The sequence below is a fragment of the Triturus cristatus genome, chromosome 12 (assembly GCF_964204655.1).
Source record: "Triturus cristatus chromosome 12, aTriCri1.1, whole genome shotgun sequence".
In the NCBI taxonomy this organism is placed as follows: Eukaryota; Metazoa; Chordata; class Amphibia; order Caudata; family Salamandridae; genus Triturus; species Triturus cristatus.
The window spans coordinates 163357758-163380197 of NC_140595.1; the positions used below are offsets into that span (position 1 = coordinate 163357758).

At 44.5% G+C, this 22440-nt stretch overlaps 1 protein-coding gene across 7 annotated transcripts in view; it reads right to left on the minus strand.

Moving 5' to 3' along the window:
• Nucleotides 1-22440, minus strand: part of LRRC71 (leucine rich repeat containing 71) — a 382267-nt gene that overhangs the window by 200054 nt on the left and 159773 nt on the right. For all 7 annotated transcript variants that reach the window (XM_085640082.1, XM_085640080.1, XM_085640079.1 and 4 more), the window contains one exon: nt 6322-6381. In XM_085640082.1, the coding sequence (XP_085496208.1) occupies nt 6322-6381 (60 nt within the window). The remainder of the gene's footprint in view (nt 1-6321; nt 6382-22440) is intronic.

Genomic DNA, 22440 nt, shown 5'->3' on the forward strand with positions numbered 1-22440 from the left:
TTGCCTTAAAATAGGGGATAAGATATTGTTTAGTGTACCTTACATAAAATCTGCAGGAGAACAAAAAATGTGGTAGGGTTTGTTTGCAGCCATCACCACATGGGCAAACTGTCTCCTCCAGATTTTTATTAAAACCAATCGGGAAGCAGAGCAGATATTTCACACTGTTGTCCCCCAAGACGGAAAAGCAAACACCTGTTCCATCTCCCAATGTTTTTCCTTAAATACTCCTGTGGTTTTGAGTGGTTGGTGCCTACTGTCCTCAGGATGGACGTATATCTGATGATGGATGGCTTACTAAGCTCAGCCTTTACTCTGTTAGTACGATATAAGTCATATAAGGCATCCCTTGCTGATCTTAAGATTATATTTTCGGCGGCAGAGGGGAGAGAAAAGCTGTGTTCTAGATGTATACTGGCTAGACTTTTATAAACAGCGTTAAGCCATGGTATACATTTACCCCTATCGCATCTCAGACAATCTGTTATAATTCGTTGGGTTAGGATGGCAGCGGGATTGCGCCATATCTTCAGCCAGAATAAGGCAGGACGAGATTTAATAAAGTCTTCTACATAGTGTAGATTCAATTCTTTGTGGCATAAGAAGGTGGGTGATGAAATTTGTGCCCCAAGTAACCTTCTGCAAAATCTATTTTCTTCCAATTGTATCCCACTGCAGTCCACGAACCCCCAAACTTCGGAGCCATAGGTCGCGGTAGGCAGGCACTGGGTTCTGTAGATCTGCAGTAATGGGGTCACTACGTCTGCCTTTTTAGGTTGTCGCAGGCTGATTATAGAATTGATTGCCATGCCTAGTTTGTTTCTGCCTCTGGCTACATGCGATTTCCATGAGCCCGTGTCAGAGAAAACTAGGCCTAGATAAGGAAAAGTGCTCGTGCTTTTTAAGAGATCGGTTCCAATCCTTATGTTCTTTGTGCAGTATTTTTTGGGTCCACATGACATTATAAAAGATTTGTTAAAATTGGTACATAATCCCAACTCTTCCATAAAAGATACAAAACCAGAGATTAAAATACGTAATGTTTTAGGTGTGCGACCCATGAGGACCGCATCGTCTACATATAAAAGTGCAGGGTACAGTTGACCATTAATTTTTGGTACGTCACTGGTTAGTTCGGTCAGGGAGTTATTCAATTCATTGATATAAAGCGTAAAAAGCAGGGGGGCCAAGACACACCCTTGTCTGACCCCTCTGCCAATTAAAATGTCCCTGGAGACCTCCCCTTCATTGTTGATCCTCACTCGTGCTTTCAGGTCTCTGTGCAAATATGCCAAAAAGTGTACAAGTGCATCATCCAACCCGTAATTTAAAAGGATCTCCCATAGACGTGAACGGTTGACAAAATCTAACGCTGAAGTTAAATCCATGAAACCCAGATATAAGGGTACTTTTTTTGCTACTGTATATTTCCCCAATATAAGATTTAGATTTAAACACTGTTCGACAGTGCCAACGTGGCTCCTAAAGCCCAATTGGCAACAGTTTAAGATTTGTTCCTCTTCTGCCCAGTTCCTGATTTTATTAAAAACGACCCGGCCCAAGATCTTCAAGGTGTTATCGATCAAGGATATTGGGCGATAGCAGCAAGGGTTGGATCTGTCCCCTTTCTTAAAAATGGGTACTATTATGCTTGTGGTCCAAGTTTCTGGGATGGAAGTGTTAATCAAATTATTAAAAACATTACATAAAAGAGGGGACCAGAGATCAGGTTCAGATTTAATGAGATCGATTGACAAACCATCTGGGCCTGGGGCTTTATTCCCTGCACTTTCGCGTATGGCATCTTCGACTTCGGACAGTAGTATGGTTAAGTTGGAGGGTGAGGGGAGACTGTCAGTGCTTGCTGTGTCAGCTAAGTAAATTTTTGAAAAATGCTCCTCCCATACGTTGCTCGGTATATTGCAACCTATGGGAGTAATATTTGATCCTGTGGATCTAAATGCTTTCACCTCTCTCCAAAACCCCGTTACGTCTTTGAGAGCGGCAGCGCAGGCAAGGGAATCCCACCGTTCCTTTAGCACCGCCTCCGCGCGTATTTTGGTTGCGTTTTTATAGCGCTCTCTCAAGAGCTTGACTAGTGCCGTATCCCTAGGTTCAGCTTTTAATGCGTCACGTAAGGCCCTATTTGCCCTAGAGCAGGTGCCGTCAAACCATCTAGGGTTCTTGCCCTGGGTCGTGACTGGTTTCGAGATTTCTAATTTTATTCCGGCGCACAACATAGTGAAAGCCTGGATAATATCGATTCCAGGACAAGTACTAGACAGACACGTCTCTATAAGTGGGTGGTGGGATTTTATGATACGGGCCAATAAAGCATTATTATCTATCCCTCTCCATATCACTTTCAGCTTGTCAATGGATAGTGTCAGATCTTTTGCCCCTATTTCTTTGCGTTTCCTGAATTTATTTAAAAATCTAATAGTAGTAAGAATTGGGTTATGATCACTATAGCTAGTACCTAAAACTTCGGCTTTCACTAAAAATATTTCGAGGGAAGCTGAGATGAAAATGTAGTCAATAGTGGATGAACAGCCACGGCCTCTGTAGGTAGGCAGTGGGGGGTTATCTGGGTCGTGACAAACTTTTACCATTACATCGACTAAGTCGTGGATGGATAAATAATTGTGCAGTTCATCACCTCTTCTACAGGGGGTTTTCCCGACACCACTCATAGCAGGTGTATCTATACTATTATACAAGTGGGCGTTAAAGTCTCCCCCCAGACAAATACCGTCTAATTTACCGTATTTTTCTCCATGCACTAAATTGTCGATAAATTCAAATAGCCTAATAAAGTTTTTGTTGGGCAGTGATATGAAATCGTTATTATAAAAATGTATTAGACAAACCGTAATTCCATGCGTATAAATCAAAGCCTGGACATTATCGTTATTAGTCTCTATGGGTTTTATGCTATTGCCTTCAGTAATTTTTATCCATATAGATAAACCCCCGCTTGGTCTACCAAACTCAGGGGTGGATGCAATTTTATTGTGGCATGCAAATCCCTCAAGTAATAGACCACTAGTGCACTAGGTTTCTTGGAACATCAAAATATCAAATCGACTGACCATATTAACCCATTCATTTGAGGTAAGTTTTGCTTTTAGGCCTGCGATGTTCCAGCTGAGTATATTCAGGTTTTGTTCATGGAGTTTAAAAGCAGTGGTCACGAAAGGAGTGGCTAATGCTGATTCTACCTGCCGTGATCCCTGGGGGTTGTCAATAGGGCTACATTCAACTATGTCAGGATTGTCATACGGAGGGTTCGATTGTGGTGTTTCAATAGTAATGGGACTATACATTGGTCAATCCTGGTTCTCCAGGTCGGATAAGGTGCTAAACCTATTAGATAACTGGGGTACCAGAGTGATATTATTGTATGACCTTACTCGAGGTCTGTAAAAGAAGCCCAATGGTACAAGAATGATATTTGTAGGACTAGTGAACGGATCAAATGGGGCGTTCAACAGCCATTTTGCCAATAAGGGAAACCTTAAGGATACGACTATACAATCGCCCATAATGTGTTTGGTGGAGGGTCCCACCCAGGCCACCCTGCGAACCATTAGGATATCATTTGCGATCTCCCACCCAACACCCTTGTGTTTACATAACCAGTCCATACATTTGTTTTTGAGCTCGTCCCAGGACTCTGTCTGATTATGTCTAAGGGGGGGTACGCCAGCTAGTATTATTGCGTAAGGACAGACTTCTGGGGGCAACTGAAGAGTAACTTCCGTGCATTTGTTAACCTGAGGAGTGACGATAGGTCTATTCGCTGTCTCAGAGGCTAGTTTTGCAGGACCTAACATGGGTGTTACAGTTGGTGCAATAGGGGGGGGTACCAAATTGCCAGAAGGGTTATTCATAGTGTGTGCCTTTTGTGATGGCAGCGTACTAGGCACAGAACTATGTGTGGGATTGGTAGGTGGTGGATTTAAATTAACCCCCCCAGTGCATTCTTTACACACACTAGTTGGTCCAAACGAAACACTGTTGCTAATACCCTCTGTAATTCTTTTGTGGAGAGCATCCAAGTTTTTTAATAGCTTGTCGCCTCTGGTTTGTTCTATAGTCATAGTCCCTTTTCTCTTTGTTTCCTCATTTTTTATAATGCTTTCCAGTCTATCAAATCTTTTGAAGATGACATTAAACTGGTTTACCATTAGATCCTTCAGTCGATTGAAAGTAGAGTCCACTATAGTATCGATTAGGTTTCCGTTCGGACTTACATATAAACCATCCCTTGGTGCAAGCTCAGTTTGTGTAAGAGTGGAAATACGAGCCGTTTCCGCTGTTGTAAGATCGGGAGTGCTGATTGCAGGATGCACGGTGCAGTCAGTAGGTGCCCTACCAGGGACGTCAGCACCTCGTGACCACATGCTCATTGGCGTCGGTTGAAGTTTGTTACAGGGGAGCTGTTTCCTCTTACTTCTAGTAGATTTACCAGGACCCCTCTTTCTTTTCTCCCCCATAGTCTATTCTGATGTTATTGCAGAGTTAGTGTTAATTATAGCATTAGGGCTTTGCTGGGAGTCAGGGATGGTAATTACAGCATCGGTGATCGAGAGAGCCTCGAAAATGGTTTCAGGGTGTGCTGGCTTATTAATTATTACAGTAGGGAATAATGGAACTGGGGTCACAGTCCCGTTCTCACATAAGCCCTCTGACAATAGTTGATGTGGGGGTATGTAACCCATGGAAAGTCTCCTCTCAGTATTCTCGATTTCTTTATTGACCCTGTTTACAGCGTCCTCCAACATATTCTCAAATGAAGAGGTGAGCGTGTCAATCCTTCCAAATACAGGGGCAGTAGAGGCGGTGGTAGATGTGGAACTCACGCATTTACTCATTGTATAATATATGGCCACTTACCGGCGCTCACTGTTTAGAGGGGGCCCCAGCCCAGCCACGACCAGCCCCGGACGGCCACAGACGGCCCGCCCTTTGCCCGGGCTTAGCCCGGCGCCCGCCCGCGCGCGTCCCGCGACGCGGGGGAGCAGCGGTCTTTTTGTGCGCCTCCGGGCGCGTAGGTGGCGTCAAGGGGCGCTAGGGCGCTTGGGAGCTGTAGTCCCCCGCTTCCAGGCCGCAGGATGGTGTACCGGCAACGGCGGGGTTGCACCCAGCGTGGAGGGCCAGAGGAGCGGCTGCAAAGATGACAGTGAGGGAGGGCTCCAAAAACGTCCCCCGTCCGGCAGGGCAGATCTCCGTATCTCACCAGGGTTCAGCGAATAAAACTTCCCGCTCCCCCAAGGGAGCAGCGGTCTTTTTGTGCGCCTCCGGGCGCGTAGGTGGCGTCAAGGGGCGCTAGGGCGCTTGGGAGCTGTAGTTCCCCGCTTCCAGGCCGCAGGATGGTGTAGCGGCAACGGCGGGGTTGCACCCAGCGTGGAGGGCCAGAGGAGCGGCTGCAAAGATGACAGTGAGGGAGGGCTCCAACAACGTCCCCCGTCCGGCAGGGCAGATCTCCGTATCTCACCAGGGTTCAGCGAATAAAACTGGGGTTATCACGGAGGGAGGTAAATCTCCTGTATCAGGGTCACTGGGAATAATGTCTTTTGTTGTTGTTTTATGAGTTACGAGGGGGTTATATTATTGGGAAGCTATGTAGGAGAGCAAAGGATGAGATTATAGGTTCAAATAATAGGATTTAATATATTTTGGTTTGATTAGGGGCTTTTCGATAGTTATAATATGTCGGAGGAGCACATTATAATGGGAACGTTTTTTAAGCATTTTGTTAACAATGTGGCACATAACTGTTATCTGATGAGATGCAAAATAGTTATCTGATGCGTATTGTGATGGTACCTTAAAGAAATGTTTATATTGCAGTTACCCCCGAGGAAGGGAGCTTTCCCGAAATGTATTGGGTTTTACGATCATGGAAGACCCTTACAACGCAATTTGTATTATGGAATCATCAAATAAATCTTTGGGAGACCTGAATACTTCTGTCTGAACTGGATTATTTTTTGATAGACATGGGCTATCATGGATGAAATTGGAGAAAAAAATGAGATTGTTAAAATTACAGTGGCCCACGGGCCTATTGCAGGCTGTGCACCTTGAGCTGGTGTACTGTTTACACACTGGTGTTATCTTCAGAATGGGGCATCACCCATTTTATGGCATCTGTATCATTCCACCACATACTAAATACAGGCTGCCGATACATGTTAACTTTTTTTGCTAAGTGCATACCACAAACTAAATCTTCTGATGACACAGAATCTAGCAACAATATCTGTAAACCAATTGAATACCGATAGTAAAGCAGATGTTAAATGCCTCCTTTACCATTAAAAGCTGTCTCCGCTCCACGACTTCTTTGTGGGTGAGAGGAAAATGACCTAGAACCTGAAATAGAGAAGTTTATATGATTACTTCTAAAATAGTATAAACCTATCAATCACTGATTTATTTCAACACTTAAACTCTCTTTTTCTTTCTCGTTCTCTCTCTTCTGCTTCATTCTAGTTCTTTCACCAGAGAATCAGGACACAAGTTAACCAGAACTTAAACATATGCTCATTAAAGCATGCACACATTTTGGTTCCAGTAACAATCACCAGTAACATAATTGTCCAGTGTCACTGGTGACACTGGACAATTATGTTAATAGTTACCGCTACTTGACATTAAGGGAGCGAGGAAAAGGAAGAGTAGTAAAAAGTGGCATGAGAATGGGCGTGATCCCCTGGCATTAACTACCCTACCACCTTGACCCTTACTGACCTCTGGCCCCCTGATGACCAGAATCGGACCCATAGAGATAACAAATGTAAGCCCAGACAACCATTTTGGCTTTTGTATAGAAAATAATTTGTATTATGTTTCAGATGGATACAAGGAACATGTACTATATGAGCATCAACAATGGAGGATTCCCTCACATACACATAGAGGGACTCCATGACCATCAGCAGTGCAAGCTTCTCTCCCTTCCAGACCAGGTACAGAATGGGCATTAGCAGTACAAACTCCACTCTCCCAGAGCAAAGGTGCAGTATCAAGGTTGAAAGAGAAAGCTTCCATCCCATACACAGCAAGAACTTCATCGCATCAACTGTGTATGCTTCCATCCTCATTAACACAACAGACACAGCTGGAAAATTGTCTGTGGGCACTACTCACTAACACAATAGGCGCAGGAGGTGCTTCAGCAATACTTGTGACCCTCCCTTACAGATCATGTAGCACAAGAACCTTAGAAATGCAAGCTTCCCTAACTGACGCAGCAGGCATAGTTAGCGCATCAGCAGTGCAAGCTTTCTCACTAGGAAAAGGGGTACGGCATTAGCATCTTCAGAGAATTTCCTACTCACAGAAGAGGTCCACTCCTGCATATTAGACAAGGCATTGGCATCAGCACTGATGCTTTCCCACACACAGATGAAGCAGGTACCCCCTGGGCATTAGAAGGGCTAGATTCACATACCGCATTAGCGTGGGTGCTTGCTTTACTCATTAACAAAGACAGGTACAGCATGGACAATTAGCAGTCCAGACTTCAATTTGCCAATAACAAGTATGACATAAGCATGAACAGTAAACCTTTCCTCTCTTTCTGTTACAGCACATCTACAGCATGAACACATAGTGAATAGTGACGTATGCCCTCCCCCACATATACAGCTTCAGAACAGCAGAGGTAGAAGAATTACCCCTCCCCACCCTTCACAGACTGGTACCATATGGGCATCAGCATGCAAGCTTGCTTCCTCTCAGAACAAACTCTACATGCGCATTATCAATGCAAGCTTCCCCCGCATACCACAAAAAGGACCTCCCTCATGATGCCTGTGGTTGCTCCCACAGGTATAATAAGAGAGTGGACTCATGGAAGGATTTCTTTCATATCAAGTGAGGCCGCCATAGTCGAGCCAGAGTAGAGCTGGGGAAACTGAGGGCTATTTTTCCTATTCTGATCATAGTAGAACATCAACCCAGATTACAATGGGAGACATTATGTGAATCAACCACAAACCCTCTGGAACAGTGGGTTCAATTTCCTAAGCTTTTATTGGAGAATCAAGCTGGTGTTCATAAAGTGGAAACCACTATAGCCTCGGTATGACTCCAGACAGAAAAACATCAGCCCAACTCATAACAGCAAGAAAAAAGAAGAATCACGCTTTGAGGGGGCGGCGAAATTATTCAAATTTGTGCATAAAGAGCAAGATCCTCTCTAAATTAAGATCACTCTATAAAAAAGCTGCATGGGTCTCAGCAAAATCAGAAGCAGACCGATATTGGTGTAAAATCTAGGCCTGGGCGAAAATTTCGTTCCGTTCGCGGAAATTGCGATAATTTGACATTTTCGCGTTCCGCGGAGAGCGCGAAAATGTCAAAAATTCCGGTTTCCGCAGCTTGGCGATAATTTGTTTCTTGCTCGCGCTGTAAAATAATACATTCTCCCGCGCGCGCGATCGCCTTACCTGAATCCCTGCGTTCGCCGACAAGTTTTCTTGATCCGGTCGCGTTCTCCATGAGATGTTGTATTGTTTTTAGCCATTTGCGCTGTCTCGCGACAGTTCGCGCCCGCAGTGACGTCATGCGTCGCGCGATCACGTCTTTCTTCTCGCGATCATGCACCACAACTCAAAACAAGATGGCCGCGCCCGCAAGCAACCACATGGGTAAGTTGGCGACCCGCAACCATGCAGAAAATCTCGCGAACATGCCGGAAAAAAACTTCTGCATCTTCGCGATATTTCTGCTTGTTTGCGATAATTTTAAACATTTTCGCGATAATTTGCGAAGGTTAATTCCGCAAATTCCGCCCACCCCTAGTAAAATCCTCTTTGCCTCCAAGCGAAATGGCACTAGAGAATTTTGGAGGTTGGTGAATCAACCAGTTAGTTCAAGGACGTTTCCTTCCACCTCGACTATCTCACAAGCCTCCTGGTCTACTTATCTAGAAGAAACGTATGGTGGTGCGGACACAAAAAAAGGGTACCCAAAAAGCTGTTATTCCAAAGTTAGAGGGGGGATCCTGAATTAAAGGGATCTCATTCGGAGAAGTGGAAAAAATAATCTCCATGGGGATAGGGGTGGGGCCCCAGGCCCTAACAGACTTCCACAGTGGCTTTACAAGCAGAATCCGCAATTCTGGGCAGATAAGCTGTTCAGTTATTTGATTATATCATCCATAACCAAGTAATTTCAGACAGCTGACGGGGGTCAATATTGCCCCCAATTTACAAAGCCGGTTAAACCTCCCTACCTTCTAATCATAGGTTGATTGCGCTAATGGATGGGAAAGCAAAATATTTAGCAACATGTCTAGTAACTGAATTAACAGATTGGGCTGAGTTCAAGTCTCTGGTGGCGAAGCACCAGACAGGGTTTATTGAGCGAATTGGCAAAAATACCAACATTCAGACTCTGGCTTAAATAATAGAACAGGCAAGGCATTGCTCCGTAAAGCTACATCTGTGTTATGTATACTTTAGCTCAGCATTTGATGCAGTGGAGAGAAACATCTTATGGTTAAAGTTGTTGACTTGGGGAATTTCTCCTCTTCTCTTAAGAGCGATCCAATTACTGTACACAGACACACAAGAGTCAGGTTGGGCAATGGTACAATGGTCTCCCCAAACATTTCAACAAGAAATGGCCTAAAGCAAGGCTGTGTACTGGCTCCACTTTTAACTTATACCTCACCGGAATTACTTGTGCTTTAAATAATGTTAATTCACACTCACCTACAGCAGCTGGTTTTAATGCTTCACATATGCTATATGCTGATGATGTTGTGCTAATTAGCTATACAAAGGTTGGGCTTTAGCGTTTCAGTAATACAACGCTCAGTACAATGCGGATCATGGGTTAAGAGTTAATCTTAATAAAACCAAAGCCATGCTTGTCTTAAGGGGAATATCTTCACTACCAACATTGTATATAGAAGGGACGGCTCTTGGCTCTGTGTCCAAGTATAAATATTTGGGGGTGATCTTTGACTCCTGAGGCTCATTTAAGAATCAGTCTACTGCAATTTTAAGAAGAAATAATTCATCAGTAGTTGCATTCTCTTCTCTGCGGAACTCTTTAAAAGGCCTATCTCTTCAGCCACCTTTGCAAGTAATGGCTGCTAAACATGATAGACAATGTCATGGTAGGAACATACCATTGCCTGTTTAATTTACCTCAGCAGGCTACACCAGCCTAAATTCGTTTTGGAGTTTGGCCTTAGGAGGCAGTGCATAAGTGTTCTCGGAGCGTATTTGAAATTCCGTTATAAGTTAAAGCATTATTCAAGATCTACGCGCAGTACAATTGAGGGGAGGTAAAAAGTGACCCTCGAAATACTGCATCCCATGAATATTTTAAATTGCACATATCCAATTTTAAGGCAGAAAAGATTTGGGCTTTATCCCTTTCCCAAACTGCATTTAATAGAGTTATGAATCGAACAGGAACAAATATTTCATCCTTAATGCTCCTTTATCATCCTAAAGAGCCTCATGCATGGATGGTTATTGGTCTATAATACACCTTAAAATTTGACTCATGTTTAGGAGGGTTGAATGGATCAATAACAAAATTAAAGCTGCTGCGCTTCCGGCTAAGAGATTTACAAATTTGTTTCATTTCACTGTCTTGGAGGAGACTGTCTAAACAGACATCATGACGTCTTTGTAATTATTACAAGGACTACATTTGTCATATTGTCTTCTGTGCCCAGCCCTAATGGAAGAGCATAAATGACTGTTGAGACAGTTTTTTTATAGAAACACTATTCGAACATGTCAGCAAGCAGTTACAGTCTGTCTCCAAGGGAAGGACTAGATATTTTGTGGAAATTTGGGGGAATTCATGTCTATTGCTGAGTCCAAATTAGCAAAGCGTGAGTTGAAATGGCTACTGTCAGTGGTACTTGCAGTGTGTAGCAGGCCTATTTATATTGAGTTTAAAAAAAGAGAGAGAAAATAGGGTAAAAAGATGATCTTAAATTGTACGAGTATTAAGATTTTATTTCAAACAATTAACTTAATTGACATGTATGGCAGAACATGCTAAACTAGCTTGTGTTCACTGTGATTATAATTTAGTTTTTATATGGTGAAAGGTATTTTATTATGATGCCCTTTATTGATGATGCTTTATTTGGTGATGAAATTGTGTTACATTGTAAGTTTTAATTAACAGAACAATCAACGTTTTTTTGCATTACTATTCTGATTCCTACTGTGGGCAGCACCCATAAGTGCCATCGGCTGACGTGTCTCTGATATATGGGTATTAGCAGCCTGAAGTGTCTGGTAAACTTTAATAAACTTTCATTTTATGTTTGCTCATGCATCTCAAAATGACAACATAAATACTTATAAAACAGGGCCTCCCTTACAGAGGAGGTACAGCATCCAATCAGCTCACAGAACATGTACAGCATGCAGTCAGCACACAGGGCATGTACAGCATGAAGTCAGCACACAGGACGTGTACACAATGCATTCAGCACACAGGACATGTACACCATGCATTCAGCACATAGGACATGTACAGCATGAAGTCAGCACACAGGACATGTACACCATGCATTCAGCACAGAGCGCGCGTACAGCATGCAATCATAACACGTACAGCATAGTCAGAACACAGAACATGTACAGCATGCATTCAGCACAGAGCACACATACAGCACACAATCAGCTCACATAAGACATAGAGCATGCAATCAGCACACAGAACACATACAGCACAGTTAGTACACAGAACATGTACAGCATACAGTCAATACACAGAACATATACAGCATGCATTCAGCACAGAGCACACGTACAGCATGCAATAAGCACACAGAAGACAGCATGCAATCAGCACACAGAACACGTACAGTATTCAGTCAGTACACAGAACATGTACAGCATGCATTAGGCACAGAGTAGAAGCACAGCACGCATTAAGCCCAAAGAAGACAGCCTGCAATCAGCATACAGAACACGTACAGCATACAGTCAGTACACAGAACATGACCAGCATGCATTCAGCACAGAGCACACGTACAGCACGAAATCAGCACACATAAGACATAGAGCATGTAATCAGCACACAGAACACGTACAGCATGCATTCAGTGCAGAGAACACCCAGCATGCAATTAGCACACAGAACATGTACAGCATACAGTCAGTATACAGAACATGTACAGCAGGCATTCTGTACAGAGAACACACAGCATGCAATCAGCACACAGAACACGTACAGCATACAGTCGGTACACAGAACATGTACAGCATGCATTCGATACATAGAACACACAGCATGCAATCAGCACACAGAACAAGTACAGCATACAGTGAGTACACAAAACATATACAGCATGCATTCAGCACAGAGCACACGCACATCAAGTAATCAGCACACATAAGACATAGAGCATGCAATCAGCCCACAGAACACATGCAGCATAGTCAGTACACAGAGCATGTACATCATGCATTCAGTACAGAGAACACACAGCATGCAATCAGCACACAGAACATGTACAGCATGCATTCAGTACAGAGAACATGTACAGCATGCATTCAGCACAGAGCACACATACAGTATACAGTCTGTACACAGAACAAGTACAGCATACAGTCAGTACAGAGAACACACAGCATGCAATCAGCACACATTAGACAGAGTATTAAATCAGCACACAGGACACGTTCAGCATCTAGTCAGTACACAGAACATGTACAGCGTGCATTCAGTACAGAGAACACACAGCATGCAATCAGCACACATAAGGCCCTGGTGTTCCAGCCCTGTCTAAAGACAGACAGTCTATTGGCAAAGAGTCCACTGCGCCTACCCAGCACTGTTTGTTGCAGTACCACATGGCAGTGATGTTGTCCTTGAACACCTGCACTAGCCTTTCCTTGATGGAAGGTAGAAAAGCCTTTAATGCCAACTGAATCGCCTGAAGCTCCATCAAGTTTATGTAGGGTCCAGACTCCGCCGGAGACCATAGTCCTCTGATCTCCACCTCTCCAAGGTGGCCGCCCTAGTCCAAGAGTGTCACATCTGCCACTACAGTCAGCTCTAGTTGGGGAAGGTAAAGGGGTCTGCTATTGACCCAATCGCAGTTCATCAGCCACCACTGCAGATCTTTTGCAGTTACCACTGAGATCTGTACCATGTCAGAAAGATTGCTCTGGTGCAGCGCCAATTGGAACTTCAAGTCCCACTGCAGCGACTGCACATGCCAATGGGCATGTGCTACAAACAGAATACAAGAGGCTACGAGGCCCAAGAGCCTCAGAGTCTGTTTCGCTGAAATCCATGATAGGGGCTGGTACAACGGTATCATAGCCTGGATATTCTGGACTTGCCATGTCGAGAATTAGGGTGAGGGAGGGTGTACTGGGGTGAAGGGACACCAAGGTTCTGGTAAACTTATCTCTGGGTTTATTCATATCAGACAGATTGGCAAACCCCCAAACTTCGGCACCATATAATACCGCAGCCACAGCTTTGGAATCATAGATCTGAAGGGGTGGCACAATGGGTTTGCTATTTAAAGCATGGTACTCCTTCAAACAGGCACCTGACATCTGTTTATGCTTAAGGGTAGCTTTATCGATACTGTGTTTCCAAGACATGCATACAAAAAGGCATCCACCCTTTCCAGTTACTACCCTACCAGAAATATTTTCACCCTACGTGATTTATGTTGCTCTAATGTCATAGATTTGGTCTTGGTTGCATTAACCACCAGACCTCTTATTGAGCAAAAGTCCTCAAAAGGTGTTAACAACGTTTGCAGCTCTTTGGGTGTTTGTGACTCAAGGAGGGTATCGTCAGCGAATAGGAAAGTGGGTACCTTCACATTGGCCAATGATTGTGTGTCAGATGGAACTGCCGAGAGAAAGTGCACAACTTCATTCAGGTAAATGGAGAACAAGGTTAGGGCAAGAACATAGCCTGTCGGACTCCCTTCCTGATCAGAATTGGGTCCATGAGCTGTCCCTGTTCTCTCCAACAAATGCTAGCATGGTTGTTTCCATGTAGGTGAAAAATAACAGATAGTATGTTTAGAGGCATTCCCATCTGCCGAAGTATCAGCCACAGCTTTGGCGAGGGACCTGATCAAATCAAATACTTCAGATCGACAAAGGCCACCAATAAGTGGCCTTTGCCGATAAGCAACGTTTTCCAATATAAACAATGAAAACAAAATACCTGGTACACATTGCTAATTTTGTCCCTGAGCAAAAACACATAAATGATGGACAGAATGTGGAACAATTCAAACCTTCACCCCCAGTCACGAAACCTGGGTTAAATGAATCCATCGTTCTTTTACTCACCATGCCACCCCAGTTTAGACCTAGCCATATGCAAATCAGTCTTGACCCTGCTCCTCATGAGAACAGTCCAGACCGAACTGCCAAGCCAGGTCCTCCATGGATCAGAAACTAGCATCCTGAAACCGGTTTGGAGGTATCACCCCACATCAGCCAGGCTAGCTTGAATCCAGTGACACAGTGAGCCTGGGACCCCCATGTGGGTATACTGGGCACACTTAGGGGGAGAAAACAAAAGGTACACAAATGATGGACAGAATTTGGAACATATCAAACATTCACCCCAGTAAAGAGATCTGGGTTAATCTATCATTCATTTGCTCACCATGTCAACCAAGTTTAGAGCTGTCCATCAATTGGGTGTCTTTTGCTTTCTCGCCTTAAGTGTGCTGGGTATACTCAGCCCACTTTACTTTATCAGAAAGATAAATATCCCCAGGAATAACATCTGGTCCAGGGGCCTTCCCCTGTGCAGTAGCACCTATTGGAAGCTCTACGTCCTGTAGATTAAAAGCCACTACAAGATCTGTCCAATCTATATTGTTAAAGACCTCTCCATCTCTGGTGTTATGTGTCAGGCCATCATCATACAGGGATTGGAAATACTCGTTCCACACCACAAGCGAAATGTGACTTTGCAGGCTGGGCTGCTGCCTCAGCTCTTCCCCTTGTGACAAGTGACAAAACTCTGGCCATATTTTTTTCTTGGCAAGTAGACAGAGGACCGCCCCATCTATGTTTTTCCTAATCCAGTTTAGCTTCTAATTGGGCATTGTTATAGGCCTTATACAAAGTGTGAACGTTGTTGATATTTTATTCTTTATTGCTACTGTAAATTTGGTTTTTAAATTCCTCCACTCAGCATTATACCAAGAAACGGGTTTCTACCCTCTTCTCCAATTGTTTTTGAGCACAACAAAATGGGTAATTAGCTGATTTAAAAAAGCTTAGGTGGATATGTATAACGGCCTGTGGATTATCCCTGTTTAACTAAGATAAACAATAATTTGTTCTCAATAGAGGATTAAACATCCTCTTGTTGCCAATTGCCTCCACTTGAGATATTGTTTGCTATTAGCTAGGTGAACATCCTTAGCAACACAACAAAGGTGCTGGTCAGGGCTAAATTTCCCCTAATTAAAAGACATGGAAAGACATAGGGGGTTATGATCACTTTCAGTCCTACTTGCCACAAACACGGCATCTATAAATTTCCATAGCCTTAAATCAATTAGGATGTAATCAATGCATCTCTCATGGTAGAGTTTGTAGAAGTGGCCGCCCCTCCACAGTCAGAATGTGTTCTACCATTCAATGTGATAAGAAAATGTGTTTCTTACCTATAACTATGGTTCTCCAGTATTGGTATCTTTCATAGATTCACATGCTTGAATCATCCCCGTCGTCATAGTGGGAGTCCCACGGTATACTTATAGTAGCAGTAGTAAAACTACCATAGGCTACAATACAATGAACAATCACTGCAATAGCCTATCCATTTTCTTTTGTAAAAACAAAAAAATCTTAAGTAGTAGCCAATCAGGCAACAGCACCCTGTCGAACACTCCCAAAAGAGGCTAGGGTCCTCAGATTTTCAAGCACAAGTGGGAAATGTTCTATCTTAAGGAAATAAGGGAAGCCTCTCAGGGGAGAAGGGTGGGTCACATGTGAATCTATGATAGATCCCAATACTGGAGAATCGTAGTTACAGGTAAGTAACACATTTTCTTCTCCAGTATTGGATCTTTCAGAGATTCACATGCTTGAATCCGAGTAGCTAGCAGTTGCATAGACAAATGTGCATAGAAACAACCAATATATATATATATCCTTAGAGGATGATGGGTAACAATATACATGCATATACTTAACTACATTGTATAAAATATATGTTAATTACTAGCATATAAACAATGTAACATGCGAAAGCAAAATAGCATACCATAGCTTTATAATGGTAAAAACACATGAATGAAGAAGGAAAAAACAGTTCTAAAAATAGAGGCTTAGTTTATTGAAATAGATAACGTAGAACTGCCTGTCCCACTGCTGCTTCTCTGTAAATTGCCATATCCAGGCAATAATGTGGCATGAAAGTATGACCACTCTACCATATAGCGGCACAGCAAATCTTGTCCAATGGTACTCCAGCGAAAGGTCCAGCACAAGAAGAAACTGCTCTCGTAGAATGAGCCTTGGCCTTTATCGTAAGCGGTTTACCCGCCTTAGAATGACACCGCTGAATAGTAACAGCGATCCATCGTGCAATGGTTCTTTTTGTGACAGCAGAACCCAGTCACAGAAGATCATAAGATACTAGCAGTTGATCCGTTCTGCATAACTGCGTGTTTCATTGCAAATAAAACTTAAGGCACCATTTGACATCCAAAGAGTGGAGAGATTTTGCCTCCGGTGAAGAATGATGTGGGAAAAAAGTGGGCAGGATAACAGGTTCATTAAGGTGAAACTGAGATGGGACCTTCTGTATGAACTTAGGGTTTGTTCTCATCATGCAAAAACAACAGTTGATGGACAGAATGCAGAACAATGTCATACATTCACCCCAGTACAGAGATCTGGGCCTAAATCCATCGTTTTTTTGCTCACCCTGCCATTCCAGTTTGAACCCAGTCATATGCAAATCAGTCTTGACCCTGTGCCTCATGGGAACAGTCCAGCCCGAACTGCCAAGCCAGGTCCTCCCTGGACTGGAACCAAGCATCCTAGGACCTGTTTCGGGGTTTCACCCCTCTTCAGCCAGGATAGCTTGATTCCAGTGGGATGGAGAGCACGGGACTCACGTCTGAGCATACCCGTCCCACTCGGGGTGGCAAATGCAAAAACAGTTGATAGAGAGAATGCAGAACAATGTCATACATTCACCCCAGTACAGAGATCTGGGCCTAAATCCATCGTTTTTTGCTCACCATGCCATTCCATTTTGAACCCAGCCATATGCAAATCGGTCTTGACCTTGTGCCTCATGGGAACAGTCCAGCCCAAATTGCCAAGCCAGGTCCTCCCTGGACTGGAACCAGGCATCCAAAGACCGGTTTCGGGGTTTCACCCCTCTTCAGCCAGGATAGCTTGATTCCAGTGGCATGGAGAGCACGGGACTCACGTCTGAGCATCCCCGTCCCACTCGGGTTGACAAATGCAAAAACAATAGTTGATGGACAGAATGCAGAACAATATCATATATTCACCCAAGTACAGAGATCTGGGCCGAAATCCATCGTTTTTTTGCTCACCATGCCATTCCAGTTTGAACTCAGCCATATGCAAATCAGTCTTGACCCTGTGCCTCATGGGAACAGTCCAGCCCGAACTGCCAAGCCAGGTCCTCCCTGGGCTGGAACCAAGCATCCTAGGACCGGTTTCAGGGTTTCACCCCTCTTCAGCCAGGATAGCTTGAGTCCAGTGGCATGGAGAGCACGGGACTCACGTCTGAGCATACCCGTCCCACTCGGAGTGACAAATGCAAAAACAACAGTTCATGGACAGAATGCAGAACAATGTCATACATTCACCCCAGTACAGAGATCTGGGCCTAAATCCATTGTTTTTTTGCTCAGTTGGCAGGGTATGCCAAGACGTGGGTCCCTTGCTCACTTTGCCACTGGATTCAAGCTAGCCTGGCTGATGACGGCTGATTAGCCAGAAACCGTTCCCAGGATGCTTGTTTCCGGTCCAGGGAAGACATTGCTTTGCAGTTCGGGCTGGACTGTTCTCATGAGGCACAGGGTCAGACTGATTTGCATATGGATATGTCTGAACTGGGGTGGCGGAGTGAGCTAAAGAATGATGATGGATTAAACCCAGATCAGTTGACTGGGGTTGAGTGCTTGCAATGTTCAACACTCCGTCCATCATCCCCTTTGGTTTTGCTTTGTTCTCATCATACTCCTCTGTAAAGCGTAAGTAATGCTCTTTTATGGCGAAGGCTTGAATTTTACTCACTTTCCTTGCAGAGGTAAGCATGAGAAGCAATGCCACTTTCCAGGTGAGAAACTTGAGCTCAATTTTGTGAATTGGCTCAAACGGCGGTTTCATTAATTGAGACACGACTACATTAAGCCACCATTACGGCGAAGGAGGCCGAATTGGGGGAAAAGTCCTGAATAATCACTTCAGGAACTGCCTGATGATGCGAGAAGAGCAAAGAGAAGAAGCATTGGAAGTGTGTCTGTATCGGGAGATGGCCGCGAGATGGACCCTTACGGACGCATACGCCAGGCCTGATTTTGCCATTGATACTAGATACGGCAAGATTTGTTCTGGAGATGACAGAAGAGGGTGAATGTTATTCCAAAGGCACCAAGAACAAAAACGTTTCCATTTTAGTCTGTACGTTTTAGCATTGGACTCGAATCTAACTCTGGACAATATATCTCTACAGTCTTGAGGAATAACCAGTGCTTGATTTGTGCCGGTGCTTTCCGGTGTTTAGCACCGGCACCTAATTATCAGGGCCGGGTCTACAGTACACACACTGACGCTGGTGCGCGTAATTGATTTCAATACAAGTAATTATTACTTGCTTCGCTGTTGCTACAGGACTTGGTAGTGGCTCAGACAGTGAGTGACGGTGTTACTGTTGAACGAACTGTCAAGTGTTACATCTCGTCGGACTCCGGAGACACTGTAGTCACTTCACTTCTTCATCTTACTGACTGGCTGCTCGCTCGCGGCTCTAAATGTTGCAGTGCCGGCGCCGGCCCAGTAGGCGGGACACTGTTGGGCAGGGCTGGATTTTGGATCTCGGGGTTGAGTCTGTGCGCTGCGCATATTTTTAAAGATTATTGTGGAGGATTGATTGCGCAAGCGCAATCGCGCATTCGTCTCAGTGCTACGCCCCAGCATACCCGCACCTAGTCATCGTGGTAGTGGTGGTGGTTGAGGTTCGTTCAATGCAACGGCCGTGCGTTCACTCACTGGCTCCGCTCAATTAACCTGGCCGGACGACGTTGTGAGCGACGTTGTGAGCCTTGAGTTAGCCAGGGTGGCAACAGCTAGACCAGGTGAGACAGGGCCTCCTGGAAGGCCTAAGGCAAGCCCTAATCAATCAGACAGACACAGACAGCTAGCTGAGCAGCAGCCAGCAGTGCACAGAGAGAGTCCCAGCCAGTCCGAGTCCCACGGCCACCCACGTCCACTCAATTGGTCCCCGGCGCCTGGCCGGCCCGTCCACGGTCCCAGCCATCCCCATCACCATTCGATCCATTCACTCCCCAGCCAGCCCAGTTCGCGAAGTGTGTTGCGGGCGCACCTCTGAGCCAGTCTGTCTCTAGGCGCTGTACAGTAAATCCTTGACAATCTGCGTGGGATGCGTTTCTTCTGGGTGCTGCTCGTCTCCACGCACGTGTGTACAGAACAGTGTTAAGTGAGTGACAAGTAAGCATATGCTCGCCAAGTAGTGTTGTGCTTTAAAAGTTTTCTCGCGCACTCAAAAATGATTTTATTTGCACAGTGCATTAATGTAAAGCTCACCTTCATACGTTGTGCACTCGTGTTTCCTTGTCATTAATTTAACAATGTCTTCTACAAGCGTGCGAGAATACTGGTAGCACCAGAAAGCTAAGCAAATTTACGCGGTTAGCCATGGATTTACAGCGCCTAGGCTCAGCCTGACCTGTGCCCTGCAATGTGGGAGCTTTCCGTCCTACGCAGTGGCATGGGTGCAAGATGTGCTTGCAGGCAGGGACACTGACAAAATTGGAAAAAAAGGTTCCGTGTGTTTTATTTCAGTCAAAATATCGACACATACATAGAATGAAAGCACACAAGGCCTCTCTGGAAGCAAAAAAGTATATTATTGTTATTTCCATTTGGTTAATAACTCCATCCATTAAGGTTAAATTAGTAGTTCCCCCTTACATTTTAGTGAGCTTTGAGGCACTGAATGATTCTCAGTGGAAATTGTGGAGCCAAAACCATCTTTGGCGACATTGTAAAAAAAAAAAAAGCAAGAGTCTATCAAAGTCAGGGATTTTTAGCGTTCGAAAAAGAAGGTTAAGTTCCTCAAAAACGGAAACATTCCCTGTCTTTTCCTTAAAGAATCAGGGACCCACCTAACTATCTGGGGTGCGGCCGGTGCAGAGGCACCGGGACATAGAGGTGGGTCAGGTGTGCCCATCCTGCCCTGCACCGGCTGAAGTTATTTTAAAGGCCTCCCGCTCCGATTTTCTTTTTTTAACGCAGCGCGACGGTGGCCTTGTTAGTTCCGTGTTTACATTTCATTTACAGGGGAAATGGAACCAGAGGAAAAACGAAAAATAGAGAAGAAAAAAGACGAAGGAAAATGAGGGGGTGAAATATAGAAGCGAGAGGAGGAGCGGAAAAAATGACTGAATGGAAAAAGGAGATACTGGGTGAGAGGGATCAGAAGTAAGATAAAGACAAGGAAAAGGGGCAAAGAACGACCAAGAGAATGGGTCCAGAAATAAGGATGTCATATTGAACGCGAACTGAATGAGAACCTAGTAAGAGAGAGAGGAGGGAAGAGAGACGGAAAAAGAGGATAGAATGGAGAGAGAATGAAAAGGAGGAAGAAGCTGAGAGGGTGGAGGTATAAAGATATGTAGGAGAGAGGAAAAGACGGGTAAAATGAGGACCTTGACGATCGGTAAGCAGGGACACATCTGTTACATAACTTAACATGTGTATTTGTAAAGCGCAAGCTCACCCAAGAGCATCTTGGAGCGGAATAACAGATGTTTATTGTTACCAACTCAATGGTACTCATTTTATCGACCTTGGAAGGATGAAAGGAGTGGGGTTTGAAGCTGTGGCCATGTGGTTAAACACAGGCCCCTATAGTGGGCGCATTAGTCCACTAAGCCACCAGACCCGGCATTACTAGTGCACTGACACCTGGTCTAGGTGTGAGGGGCCCACTGCACATCAACTATGTCTGTTATTTTTTTTTTTATATCAAGCCGGCATCAGCAAGGGGTCCATTTCCTTACCTGCATTATATTTGGACAACATATTCTGTTCCCATACCATAGTGGTCAGCTTCCCACTACGAACTCGCCGGGTGGCAGGCATGGACTATTAAAAAGGGCATACCCTACCCCGGTATTGTCCTTTCCCCAAATCAGCACATAGAGCACTGGAATTATTGTCCCTAATCAAAGCATTAGTGATTTTATCTAGTTTATTCCAAAATTGTGCTTTAAATGCACTTTTGATTTAATCTTTTTCAAAATGTTCACAGGGCAGGGGAACCTCCTATCAAAACCTTATTATGAGGAAGGCAGGCTCCCTTGCTGAAATTCATCTGACGTTTCACAGTGCCAGTTGAGGATGTGGGTGGAGCTAATAGAGGAAGTGGGTGGAGCCAGTGGAGGAACTGGGTGGAACCAAAGAAAAGTAGGTGTGGCCTCCGACAAAGATTTGAGCACCTGCACTTCAAATTTTACAAATTAAGCAGTGGGAATAACTAAATCTTTGAACTCATTGAACTCAGGTTCCAGGCATGCAATTGAAGAGAAGCTCCGTGCTGATGCAGGATTTGCCCCTTGTTCATGGTTTGCAGAGTCTTTGTCATTGGCAGTCAATAAGGCTTGGATTGTGACAGCAGGAGTAGCTCAGTGAGCCAATGCAGGTGGGGCCAACGTTGAGCAATGAGGATGAGCTGGCACGGTTCCCGTTTTATTTTCATCAGAACCTTGGAGATGAGAGGGCATGGGGGAAACGTGTATGCAAAGATTCCTGACCATCATATCAAAAACGCAATCCCCATGACCCTCTCTGAGGTTCCCTGGTAGCGAAGAACCAGCATATTTGGTTCCCTTGAGATGCAAATAAATCTAAGCAGGGTGTTTTCTGGAAAATGGAATCGAGAATCAGCATATTGAGTTCCCACTCGTGATGTTGTTTGACATACTCTGCTCAAGGTATCTGCCAGGTTGTTCTTTACTCCTGGGAGATGCTCTGCCTTGATGGTTATATGATGCGGTAGTACCCATCCCCAGATCCTGTGAGGTTCCAGAGATAGGATTGGAGATCTTTTCCTTCCTGCTTGTTGAGATAATACATGCAGGTGGTATTTTCTGTACGAATGAGGAGGACTGAGGATTCTCTTATCTTGGGAGAAACAACTGGGGGGCTA